The 14,609-nt window shown below is 37.2% G+C and overlaps 1 protein-coding gene across 1 annotated transcript in view; it reads right to left on the bottom strand.

Annotated features, from left to right (window-relative positions):
* Positions 1-1,851: 1,851 nt before the first annotated feature.
* The window catches only part of LOC127846176 (uncharacterized), a 30,742-nt gene continuing 17,984 nt past the window's right edge, over positions 1,852-14,609 (bottom strand). Inside the window, exons 4-7 of the mRNA XM_052377353.1 lie at positions 10,195-10,495; positions 3,337-5,321; positions 2,376-2,706; positions 1,852-1,934 (exon numbers count right to left, since the gene is read on the bottom strand). Of these exons, the coding sequence (XP_052233313.1) occupies positions 1,852-1,934; positions 2,376-2,706; positions 3,337-5,321; positions 10,195-10,495 (2,700 nt within the window). The remainder of the gene's footprint in view (positions 1,935-2,375; positions 2,707-3,336; positions 5,322-10,194; positions 10,496-14,609) is intronic.

Raw genomic sequence — 14,609 nt, forward strand, 5'->3', positions numbered from 1 at the left:
CGGCATTCATGGTAGGACATCTTCATACATTTATAGCTCTATATATTAAGTCATTTACTGTATTAACCATTACCATGTTCATTACTACTGTAGTACAATACTACATACGTGCCTGCATAACGTGTGTTTTAATGATTTGTGGTACTAACCTTAATTATACTGACAAAAAGGGGAATAATTCTGCTTAATGGTTAGATGAATCGTTACAGTTGTATGGATTGGTCAGTGAAGTATATACTACCAATGACAAGCAATACAACAAGCAATACAATACGCTTGTGTTTGAACGTTCACAGATATATTATAATTATTGTTATTTTATGCTGTATAGGACGTAAAACACTTCAAATTATTGCACTTTATTTTTAATAAATCTAATCTACATACAACCACAACATTTCGACAAGAAACATTTACAGTAATAGCTGCATGCAGCCATTCGTATACATACTTGAAATAGGTAATGGAATATATTTGTTTTAATTCGCATTTTAATTGACCTAAAAACACAACATGTAATAGTAAAACACACGCAAAGAATTTACATATGTTCAAATTATTAACAAATCTGATAACATATGTTAAATAAAAAATCTGTAATGTTTGTTTGTTGCAACCGATTGAACCAAAAAATATATTGCCATCCCGGTAATTCGAACCTAGGTCCTCAGAAAGCACAAGCCAAAGCGCTACCACTGCATCACGAAGCCTCTCCTGTTGTGAAGTGAAACATTAACGGTAAGATACTGTAGTCGACGTTTGTAACCAAATTATCGGGTAAACACGTTACACACGCATTATTGTTACCAATATCGAAAGATGATTATCTGTTAATGAACCAATATTTTATACATTCTTTTGAGTCAAGAGCGTTATTTCGCTTGTTGAAACATAATGCATACAATATTTTTTAATATATGAAACATATTTTGAATATTGTCATTTTACCAAATTGTTTATTGGTCCTGTTTATGTATGTGCGTTAAGTGTCGTCCCACATAAGCATGTGGGGAGGGTAATTTCCTTTATAGGAGGAAAGTGTCGTCCCTGATTAGCCGGTATGGACTGCACATGCTCATAAGGGACTATACTTTTCGCACATAGATTAAGCCAGTTTTTGCACAGAGCGGGGTTAATACATATAATACAATAACTGATTTTTGCGATATAATCACCAATACATACAAGAAGAAATACCTCGACGATTTACACCCTTAAAATTAGCAACTTGCAAATACAATCCGACATAAATCACGTAAGTGCTCAATCTGATTCATAAAGAATATTTTCAAACTTATCAAAAATACAAAATGAACATATCAAATGCGAACGTCATCTTCTTCAAAATCATTGTCTTCGTGGTTGTCTTCGTCAATGTTAAATTCTGTATTCGTCGATGGCTATTATACCCAACAACATTTGTTAATCATGAAGCATGTGCATATCAAGTTGAGCTAAAACAAGCAAATTCGTTGAATTGATATCTCCCGCCAATATGCTTCTGGACACAAAAGTGTTATATTTGACACTCAAAAAAGCATTTTTTAAGATACAAAGGGCCATAACTCCGTTATTAACGGTGGGTGTACAATGCCATTTGGCGTGCATCATCCTCTTATCCATATATATACTCATACCAAGTTTCAATGAAATCCTCCAAAGCCCTTCCAAGATATGGCCCAGTACAGACGAAAAGACAGACGGTGGGACGGAAAGACGGGCGGACGGACGGACGGAATGATCATGGTTCAAACAAAAATCTCAAACCTAAATTCAAGCACTTTTCAAGGACTTTTTAAGGCCTTTTTTTTCCATTTTCAACAACTTCAACGAAATAACCCTCCGCCGATGTTAATATTCCAATTCATAGTCGGTGTCGCTATCTATGTCATATACGGACGAGGATTCATAGTCGGTGTCGCTATCTATGTCATCTACGAACAACACATGTTCACGAATATTCTCCGGTCTATTCGGCAGCAAAGTTACTTGTTTACCGATCTTAAGAGTCAGAAAATTCTGACAAGAAGACAAGTCAAGCCCTTCATATTTGCATCTTAGTGTCAGATGTTCCAGGTTTGAAAGATCACGTAGAGAATTAGGCAACAATGTAACTAGCTTACCAAGCTTAATGTCTTCTAAACTGTGACAAGATGACAAATCCAGCCCCTCACATTTGCAATATAGTGTAAGACATTGCAGCTTCGGAAGATCACGTAATGCACACGGTAACAAAGTAACTTTTTTACCGAGAATAAGTATCACAAGCTTGCGATACAGTGACAATTCAAGCCCATCATATTGACAGCCTAATTGTAAATGTCTCATGTTGTGTAGTTCACGCAGCGTATTCGGTAACAATGTTATATGTTCACCGAGACTGATGAGCTCTAGGTATGTACAAGAAGATAAGTCCAATCCATCACATTTACACTTCAAATTTAATATTTGCACTTGATGAAGATCACGCAGAGCAAATGGTAATAGTGTTATATGTTCACCGAGACTGATGTGCATTAGATTTGTACATGATGATAAGTCCAACCCATCGCACATGCATCTTAAATCGAGATAATCCAAATTTCGAAGCTGTTGAAGTGCATTCGGTAATAATGTAACATGCTCGGCCAGTGTAATCCACTTTAGCTTTTTGCAACTCGTCAAATCTAACCCGTCATATTTACATGCTAATGATAGAGACTCCAGGTTATTGAGCTCATATAGAGCATTTGGTACCAAGGTCACATGTTTACCAAGCAATAGTTCACGCATATTCTTAAATGATGACAAGTCCAATCCATCCTATTTACACTCCAAATTTAATTTTTGCACTTGATGAAGATCACGCAGAGCAAATGGTAATAGTGTTATATGTTTACCGAGAAGTATGTCCTTTAGATTTGTACAAGATGATAAGTCCAACCCATCGCACATGCACTTTAAATCGAGATGATCCAAATTTCGAAGCTGTTGAAGTGCATTCGGTAATAATTTAACATGCTCGTCGAGTTTAATCCGCTTTAGCTTTTTGCAACTCGTCAAATCTAATCCGTCATATTTACATGTTAATGATAGAGACTCCAGGTTATTGAGCTCATATAGAGCATTTGGTACCAAGGTCACCTGTTCACCAAGCTCAAGTTCACGCAGATTCTTAAATGATGGCAAGTCCAATCCATCACATTTACACTCCAATTCTAATTTTTGCACTTGATAAAGATCACGCAGAGCAAATGGTAATAGTGTTATATGTTTACCGAGAGTTATGTCCTTTAGATTTTTGCAACTCGTCAAATCTAACGCGCCATATTTACATTTTAATGATAGAGACTCCAGGTTATTGAGCTCATATAGAGCATTTGGTACCAAGGTCACCTGTTCACCAAGCTCAAGTTCACGCAGATTCTTAAATGATGACAAGTCCAATCCATCACATTTGCAGTACAATGTAAGCGACTTCATGTCCGAAAATCCACGAAAAGGTAGCAGTTCTACATAGCGTTCGTATACATAGAGCTTCTGTAAACGTTGCAACAAAGAAAGATCCAGTTTAGTATAGGTATCTCGTATTGTTTCGTGTAGATAGGTTAGAAAATCGCCTATTTGCAAATATTGTAAACAATGTGCCGACGATGATAGTACCTCATATCCATGGAGGTCAGGATACTTGTATGTACTGAACCCAAGTGATTGCACATTGCACACATTGTTTGACAGAAGGGATTTCAAAGCACAGTTTCTATTCTCATCAATATCGAAGTTAAAATGATGAAGTTGCAGATTTACTTCCTGATCTTTGAAATTATTGGATTTGGCTTCTAAAAAGCCAGTGATAAAAACGTCCTGAAAACGTTTTACGTACAGGTTCCGAATACACGTCCGAACATAGTTTTTGTGCAAATTCCTTTTTTTATAGTATTGGTTCAAATTCGTTATACAGTGCGAGTTCATCGTGGAGGATATTCGATTTGCAGCACCTATATTAAGTCCGCAGACAAAAATGAAAACTTGAGAAATGTCGAACAAAGAATTAGGAGTTTGACTCAAATATGCTGAGAAAACATCGTCAATGACGTTCACATTAAGAGCAATATACAATGCAGCGAGAAATTCCTGAATACTTTTGTGGATGAAGAACATCGTGGACGGTTTGCAACTCAAAGTTGATGTTTTTCTCTCTGATAGGATTCCCGAATTAAGTGCAAACACTTTTTGTTCCTCAAGAAGGTGTCGGTATAATACTTTATCGCTAAACACTAACGAACCATCTCTATCAAGAGAAAACAGCAGATAAAATGCTGCCCTTGAAATAGATTGTATATGATCATAATTTGGTTGCAGATATTTTGTATTTTCGAAACATTTGAATGGCGGACACTGAAAATAGCTCCATTTGTTGCTGTTCCTTTTTAGAAAACTATCCAGAATCAGGCTGTAGATTTCACAGGTCGATCCTGTTAAAATTGTTCCATCCACCCACAAACATACTATATGTGTTAGCATCATTGGAGTCAATACCAAATCTTTAATAAGACTATTTCCACGTACATACGTCTCAAAATGTTCGTGCTTGCTGTCCAGGTCATCACTTAGAAGGCATCCTAAAATGTTTTTACTGAGCATTGATGAATCCATCACGCCTTCTAATTCTAAAAGGCAATCAATCTGAGAATTTTTCAAACGTTCGTCAGACATTTTCCATGGCCGTGTAGTAATTAACACAATACACCGGAATGTTTGAGCTAAAAATGGCAGGACAAGTTCCTTGTCTGGATCACACCATTCGTCCAACCCGTCTTGAACAACAAGACATATTTCCTCTTCAAAAATACGTTGAAGAAGTATGTATGCTGCATTGACATCTTTTTCAGCATAGATCTTTTCAATTATTTGTTTTTTAATAATCTCTGTTAAATTCCGTTGACATCTAGACTCACGTAATGCAATGTGAAAGACAAACGTATACGCCTGCAGCGTTTCTACATCAGCAAAGTGATGGTTTTTTACATAAGATTTCGATGTGGTTGCGCAGTCATTGCACCAGTCTGAAAGTAATTTAGCTGCAAATGTAGTTTTTCCCTTGCCTGGTTCTCCTTGCAAAAATACGTGCTTCTTAGCTTTGGGATCTTCCTGGAAAATGTCATTGTATTTGAAAATTTGGCCAGCTTTCCGTTCCACGCCGTCCTTTCCCGTAACGATTCGATGTATTTTTGGTGTAACATATATTTCCATTAAAGATTTATCATGGCTTGGAACCAATGGAGAAACAGGTACGTGCCGTAGGTTGTCTAGGTAATACTTCTTCAAACGTCTTTGAAATTCTGAAAGTGAAATGCATAATAAAAAGATGCACTAATTGATTGTTGTTTATTCAATGTGTTACTACGATACAATTTAACTATTCACATCTAAATAATGATTCCCTTCGCAGTCTTGACATGCCCAAATTAGCCATTTGACCTCAAACTGTGGCCTTTTCCTTAGAGCTTGGGACAGAGTGAACATTTTTCTTATATGTCTTATATATATATTAATGCAATAAACCTTCAGATAAGTTTGCATTTCTCTTTGTTTACTTTTGTCCCGATTATCAATGATGAACATTTGAGCAATAATTGCAAAGTAAGTGTTAAAAATATAATAAATCTTAACAAGAGCTGCGTTTGTGAAAGACAATGCCCCATGCTGCATGTATGAACCACCCAGCAGCTATATCCCAAATGAAAAGATATTTATGGGATATAAGGCCATAACTTCGCCAAAAATCAATAGACCGAAACGAAGTTTACACTTCATCTGTAGGTCATGTAGGTAGACTCACATACCAAACATCAACTCAATATCTGAAATGCTTGTGTTAAAACAACGGAAAACGGTTATTATACAGAAAATGTATATTGCCAAGGTCCATAACTTCGCCAAAAATAAATGTTCCGGAAAGAATTTCACACTTCATCTGTAGGTCATGTAGATATACCCATAAACTAAAAATCAGCTCATTATCTAAAAGAGTGGCATAAAAAACTCCGAAAAACGGTAATTATAGAGAAAATGTAGTCTAAAGCCCATATCTTCGCCTAAAATCAATATACCGAAAGAATTTTACACTTAATATGAAGGTCATGTAGGTAGACTCACATACCAAAAATAAGCCCAATATCTGAAAGCGTTGCGTAAATAAACTCCGTAAAACGATTATTATAGAGAAAAGTCCAAGTCTATGTCCAAGGCCTATAACTTCGCAAAAAAAACAAGAGGACAATGATGGCCCTGTATCGCTCCACTGTTTTTTATGCAAAAAAAATCGTGCAATGCGCATGGGTTGAAATGTACTCAAGCATGTGACTTTCTCTTTCTATCCCTCGTCCCACTGGGCGCTTAAAGTTGGAAGGGCGAGCATTTTTATATATTGCAAAAATTACTACCGTGTTAACTAAACAGACTTAAAAGCCCGGGAATTGTTGCACAGGTCCTTTGCTTATAATGTAGGTACATTTATCTCTCCAAAAGATATTGTCGTTCTTTCTATTTCACATATTTTTAGATGCTGAAGATCAAATCTATGCATTTGATTTGAAACAGATTCACAAGACCCATATGAATCAAAATGCCTTAACCCTTTACCAAACGACAGATTTTGGACATTCCCAATTTGAAAGAGGTTGCAGACGACAATTAAATTGTAATGGAATCTGAAGGAAATGATCAGGTAGGGTAGAAATAATTGTGATAAAAGGAGAAATTGCTCATCTTGAGCAATTTCTCCTTTAATCACAATTATTTATAAAGTCGTCAGCTACAAACCTGTAAAATCCTGTTAATGTTTGGCAAAGGGTTAATAATCTCTGGCTCATTCTTAAGAGCCTTTCACACATTTATAACAAATACATAGTAGTATCTTTTTTGCTTGTAAAGCATCATCTCATAATATAACAAGGGCTGTTTGTAAAACATGCATGCCCCCCATATGGGCTGTCAGTTGCAGTGGCAGCCATTGTGTGAATACGTTATTTGGCACTGTGACCTTGACCTTTGACCTAGTGACATAAAATCAATAGGGGTCATCTGCGAGTCATGTTCAATGTACTTATGAAGATTCATGATCCTAGGCGTATTAGCTTTCTTGAGTTATCATCCGGAAACCATTTTACTGTGTAAAGTCACCATGACCTTGACCTTTGACCTAGTGACCTGAACGTCAATAGTGGTCATCTGCGAGTCATGATCAATGTACCTATTAAGTTTCATGATCCTAGGCATAAGCCTTCTTGAGTTATCATCCGGAAACCATTTTTCTAAGTTGAGTCACCGTGACCTTGACCTTTGACCTAGTGACCTGAAAATCAATAGGGGTCATCTGCGAGTCATGATCAATGTACCTATGAACTTTCATGATCCTAGGTATAAGCGTTCTTGAGTTATCATCCGGAAACCATTTTACTATTTCGGGTCTCTGTGACCTTGACCTTTGACCTAGTGACCTGAAAATCAATAGGGGTCATCTGCAAGTCATGATCAATGTACCTATGAAGTTTTATGACCCTAGGCATTAGTGTTCTTTAGTTATCATCCGGAAACCATTTTACTATTTCAGGTCACCGTGACTTTGACCTTTGACCTAGTGACCTGAAAATCAATAGGGGGTCATCTGCGAGTCATGAACAAATTTGGTAGAGGACTATAAGATATCACTACATACCAAATTTAGTAGCCCTAGGCTCTATTATTATGAACAAGAAGATTTTTAAAGTTTGCACAAAATAGGCCTTATTTAAGGATATGTTCATTTTTGTGACCTCCGGGGCAGGGTCAAATTTGTCCCCAAGGGCATAATTTGAACAAACTTAGTAGAGACCTATTAGATGTCACTAAATTCCGAATTTGGTAGAAATAGGCCCAATAGTTATGCACAAGAAGATTTTTAAAGTTTGCACAAAATGGGCCGTATATAAGCATATGTTCAATTTTGTGACCCCTGGGGAACAGTCAAATTTGACCCCAGGGGCTTATTTTGAAAAAAATTGGTAGAGGACTATTAGATGTCATTACATACCAAATTTGGTAGCCCTATGCCATACGGTTATGGACAAAAAGATTTGTAAAGTTTGCACAAAACAGGCCTTATATAAGCAAATTTTCTATTCTTTTGACCCCCGGGGCAGGGTCAGATTTGACCCCAGGGGCATAATTTGAACAAACTTGGTAGAGGACTATAAGATGTCACTACATACTAAATTTGGTAGCCCTAGGCCCAATGGTTATGGTCGAGAAGATTTTTTAAAGTTTTCACAAAATAGGCTTTATATAAGCAAATTTGCAATTTTTTGACTCCCCAGGGCAGGGTCAAATTTGACCCCAGGGGCATAATTTGAAGAAACTTGGTAGAGGACTATAAGATGTCACTACATACCAAATTTGGGAGCCCTAGGCCCTATGGTTATGGACAAGAAGATTTCTAAAGTTTTCACAAAATAGGCCTTATATAAGAAATTTTCAATTTTTTGACCCCCCGTGGCAGGGTCAAATTTGACCCTAGGGGCATAATTTGCAGAAACTTGGTAGATGACTATTAGGTGTCATTACATACCAAAATTGATATCCCTGGGCCTAATGGTTATGTACAAGAAGATTTTTAAAGTTTTCACAAAGTAGGCCTTATATAAGCAAATTTTCATTTTTTTTGACCCCCAGGGGCAGGATCAAATTTGACCCCAGGGGCATAATTTGAAGAAAAATGGTAGAGGACTATAAGTTGTCACTACATACCAAATTTGGTAGCCCTAGGCCCAATGGTTATGGACGAGAAAATTTTTAAAGTTTTCACAAAATAGGCCTTATATAAGCAAATTTTCAATTTTTGACCCCCAGGGGCAGGGTCAAATTTGACCCCAGGAGCATAATTTAAAAAATTTGGAAGAGGTTCACCCCAGGAACATTCCTGAGAAATTTCATCAGAATTGGACCAGTAGGTTAGGAGAAGATGTTAATAGAAAAAGTTAACGCACGGACGGACGGATGCACGCACGCACGACGGACACAGGACCATGACAAAGGCCCCGCTGGCCTCTGGCCAGTGGAGCTAAAAATAGACCGGAACGAATTTTACACTTCATATGTAGGTCATGTAGGTAGACTCACCAACCAAAATTCAGCTCAATATCTGAAAGTGTTGCGTAAAAAACATCCGGAAAACGGAATGTCGGACGGACAAACAGACAGACAGACAGGCAGACAGTTGACTGATTTATCCCAGCCAACCAGGGACATGAACAATCTATGTATAAACTGTCGGTACATGGGGAAACCCGCATAGTTTTCCGCAAGCGAGCTCGACACAGCTATTATAATTAACATTTAATATAACCTTAAATTCATTTTAAAAACCTATATTTCACTGCAACATACATGACATATAATTAGTATATACATGCCAACGGCACTGTACACAGGTAACCTTCATTAATTGGAGTGCTTATATCGGTACGATTTTATGATAGTGTTGTCGCAATCTATTTAATTTTGTACAGACATTCAAGTGCATTCAAAACCATTATTGAAATGCAAAAGTATGTACTTGAAATTACTAATCACATATTATTTACAATTTTTTATTTGTCATTTAACCAATGAGTTGCACGGAACATTGTGTCCCCAGCTGCAGTAACAATTTTTTCAAATTGTTTTCATGTAATGCAATTCATGTAAAAAAAATTGTTTTCATGTAATGCAATTCATATCTGTTTGCGAATATGCGTTATTTTGCACCGAACATAAACATTAGGTTTTTATCGTTTATCAAAGCGAGTGATTTTGATTATAAAATTTTCATCTGTTGCCTTCATTCACCAAAACTCCATACTCTAGCTACGTTTTTTCAACATCCTGCACTGCATTGGAACGTAATAGCGGACACATCATTTGATGTTGGTTAAGATATCATATCTGATACTGTAGCCTAAGTATGTTATACATTTGAAACAAAGATATTTATCAAATTTACGGGTCCATGTTTACTTTACATTGACACATAATTATGAATCGTTTAGAGTGAATACATTTAAGGACACATGAACCGGGATTTTGTCCGAAGTGTATACATTCATTACGTTTATAAAACAGCTGAAAAGAGCGTTTACAAATGGAAATGTAATGGTTTTACTCATAAGAGTAAGTTAATGTGAGAAACATACAAACCGTCAATAGCCTTTTCGTAGTCCAGCTCCTCCTTTCTTGAATGAACTTTTTGCACATGTATATCCAATTCGCGTTTAGATCTTTCAGTGCATGTGTTTGTATGTTTCGTAATGTCCTCTGTGCATTTGTCTAGCAGATTTTGAACGTGTACATTAAGTTTTAATTCAAGTTTATCTATGTAGGCTTCCATTTTTGTCTTTGACTCCTCCGACACTTGTTTGGCCTGTGTTAAAGTTTGATGTGCGTCTTTCAGCAACTGACTCACATCCGTCACAGATAGCTTCAAACTGTTACTTTGTAACTGTTAAAATAAAAAATGGAAAATGAATATGATATTGCACTTGTCAAATAGGGTTTGTGTATGATTTCGTGTTGTTTTGATAATGTATTTTTCTGAATATTGCAACAATATTTAAACTACCTTGAAGTTGAAAGTACATTTTGTGATCCAGCGACAACAAGGACAGTACATTTTGTGATCCAGAGACAACAAGGAAAATGCGTTATGTGATTCAGAGACAACAAGGACAGCGGGTTATGTGATCCAGAGACACAAGGACAGTGCATATTGTCATCCAGAGACAACAAGGACAGTGCGTTATGTGATCCTATCAAGTTTCATGATCCTAGGCATAAGCATTCTTGAGTTATCATCCAGAAACCATTTTACTATTTCGGGTCACCGTGACCTTGACCTTTGACCTGAAAATCAATAGGGGTCATTTGCCAGTCATGATCAATGTACCTATGAAGTTTCATGATCCTAGGCATAAGCGTTCTTGAGTTATCATCCGGAAACCATTTTACTATTTCGGGTCACCGTGACCTTGACCTTTGACCTAGTGATCTGAAAATCAATAGGGGTCATCTGCGAGTCATGATCAATGTACCTATCAAGTTTCATGATCCTAGGCATAAGCGTTCTTGAGTTATCATCCGGAAACCATTTTACTATTTTGGGTCACCGTGGTCTTGACCTTTGACTTTGTGACCTGAAAATCAATAGGGGTCATCTGCGAGTCATGATCAATCTACCTATCAAGTTTCATGATCTTAGGCATAAGCGTTTTTGAGTTATCATCCGGAAACCATTTTACTATTTTGGGTCACCGTGACCTTTACCTTTGACATAGTGACCTCAAAATCAATAGGGGTCATCTGCGAGGCATGGTCAATCTACGGATCAAGTTTCATGATCCTAGGCATAAGTGTCTTGAGTTATCATCTGGAAACCATTTTACTATTTCGGCTAAGGGTCATCTGCGAATCATGATCAATGTACCTATGAAGTTTCATGATCCTAGGCCTAAGCGTTCTTGAGTTATCATCCGGAAACCACCTGGTGGACGTACCGACCGACCGACCGACAGACCGACCGACATGTGCAAAGCAATATACCCCCTCTTCTTCGAAGGGGGGCATAAATATGTGTTTTATTATATCGAATACATAATCAGTAACTTATTTATCCATCCAAATCCGCCGTGTATCAACCCTGGTTAATAACACGTACAATTATATTTCAATCAGCAGCTCAGACAGATTGTGATAATGTTCGATTAAAACCGTTCTGGGCCCATACCAATATATAAGTACCAGATCCGATAAATAATCAATCTAGTTACACAACGGCGAATGAGACCTACACACTTTTCAATACCGGTGTGACTAGTGAGCGTGAGCTCAATTTAGATGTGTCATGTTTATAAGATATACTTGCGATGGGAATTTTCTACTGCGCGTTTGTTTTAAGCATTAATCAACTCAAAACGTATCATGTGACACATAATGAATTAATAAACTTCAAAATCTCTTCAATGTATGAGCATAAACTGTCGTGTTTGGAAAAAAGACACTTTCGTTGCAACGTGAATTCGCCAATTTTTATCTAGGGAATGCATTGATATTTGGATGTTGCATCGGTCAGCCGCTGCCGTATAGGGGGTTAGGGCAAGTCTCTGTTCAAATTCCATTTCACAAGCCCATTGTTATGAAGTTATGTTACGGTGTTAAAAGCATGTTTTGATTGATAATATATTGTGAAACGGGGAACCAGCTGCGAAAGTTTCTTGTTGATGACTTTTAAAACCATTTTAATTAGCGGTGTCTAAAATTATTTTTAAAACCAATATTAATGACCGTATGCATGTTTCAAAAACAAATACAAATACAAATAACGTTCTTACAAGTCATTGCTATTTTTAATCGTACAGTTCATTTTGCAACAAGAGGGCCAAGATGACCCTAGTTCGCTCACCTGAGGAGTCGGTTCATTCAATCTTTACTAAATGTCAAACTTGACCTAGATATTGTCCATACAAACATCCTGGTCAAGTTTCATCATTATTGAAACAAAACTCTGGCGTATTGAGTGTTATTGTTTTTGTAAGATTTGACCTGGTTACCTATATTTGGAGTTGACCCCCCTTACCAAACATCAAACTTAATTGCTAACAAAAAATAAATATCATGACCAAGATTCATAAAATCTTTAAAAAATTGTGACCTCTAGACTGTTTACAAGGATTTTGCATAATATAAGGAACAAGAGATGTGTTCGTCAGAAACACAATGCTCCCTATTGCGCCACTTTGAAAGAATTTTTTTTGTGACCTTTGACCTTGAAGGATGACCTTGACCTTAAACTTCCACCACTCAAAATGTGCAGCTTCATGAGAACGCCGCTTTGATTATTTTTTTGACCTTTGACCTTGAAGAATGACCTTGAACTTCTGCCACTCAAAATGTGCAGCTTCATGAGAACGCCGCTTTGAAATTTTTTGTGTGTTCACCTTTGACCTTGAAGGATGTCCTTGACAGATGACCTTGACATTCCACCACTCACAATGTGCAGCCTCATGAGAACGCCGCTTTGAAGAAAAAAATTGTTTTGTTTTTGACCTTTGACCTTGAAGGATGACCTTGACCTTGAAGGATGAACTTAACCTTGAACTTCCACCACTCACAATGTGCAGCTTCATGATAACGCCGCTTTGAAAAAAAAGTGTTTTTTTTACTTTGACCTTGAAGTATGAAATTGACCTTCACCTTTCACCACTCAACATGTGCAGCTCCGTGAGATGCACATGCATGCCAAATATCAAGTTGCTATCTTCAATATTGAAAAAGTTATGGCCAATGTTAAATTTTTCGGACGGACAAACGCCATATATTTGACATTTGACCTTGAACGATGACCTTGACCTTCACCTTTCACCACTCAAAATGTCTAGCTCCGTGAGATGCACATGCATGCCAAATATCAAGATGCTATCTTCAATATTTAAAAAGTTGTGGCCAATGTTAAGTTTTTCGGACGGACAGACGCCATATATTTGACATTTGACCTTGACGGATGACCTTGACCTTCACCTTTCACCACTCAAAATGTGCAGCTTCGTGAGATGCATATGCATGCCAAATATCAAGTTTCTAAATTCAATAACGCAAAAGTTATGGCCAACGTTAAAGTTTTTTTTCGGATGGACGGACAGACTGACATACACACATACTGACATACTGACACACTGACTGACTGACGGACAGTTCAACTGCTATATGCCACCCTACCGGGGGCATAAAAATTGGACAATCTAAGGGCAATAATTATGGAATTAATTACGTGATTTTGCTCATTATCAAACTTGACCGAGATCTTTCAGCAACTTTGAAAAAGAATGCTTAAGAAATGTGAATGCTACAGTGTTAACAAACCAAATGTGGACTGACGGACGGCGGACAAAGACCAATCCTAAAACCTCACCTGAGCAATCAGGTGAGCGCAAAAGTGTGTTTCACCGATCTGAGCAATTTTCCAACTTGTCAGAGAAATCAATAAAACCAATGTTTTGACTAAGTGTCACAATGATTAGGCAAAAAATGTGACTTCTACAGTGTTCAATAACAAGGTGTCTCTAGTCACATAATGAAAACTGCCCCAACCCCTTGCAGTTATGTTTTTGTACCAATCAGGATTACTTGCAAACTCATCTGAGATATATATAAAACCAATCTTTTCACCAAGTTTCGTGATGATTGGGCAAATAATGTGACTTCTAGAGTGTTCACAAGCTTTTTTACAATATAAATATAAGAAAACTGCCCCCCCCCCCCCAGGCAGCCAGGTTATTCAACTGACCGGAACCAATTTTGATCTCAACTCTCGTATCAAGGAAACAAATGTTCTGACCAAATTTCATGAAAATTGGGCCAAAAATGTGACTTCTATAGTGTTCAAATGTTTTCACTATATACATATAGAGAAAAATGCCCCGCCTGCTGGCAGCCATGTTTTTTCACCGATCTGGACCATTTTTAAACTCGTCCGAGATCTCAATAAAACCAATGTTTTGACGATTGGGCAAAAATTGTGACTTCTAGAGTGTTTACATTAAGGTTTCTCTATAGCCAAATAA

The sequence above is a fragment of the Dreissena polymorpha genome, chromosome 9 (genome assembly GCF_020536995.1).
Source record: "Dreissena polymorpha isolate Duluth1 chromosome 9, UMN_Dpol_1.0, whole genome shotgun sequence".
NCBI lineage: Eukaryota > Metazoa > Mollusca > Bivalvia > Myida > Dreissenidae > Dreissena > Dreissena polymorpha.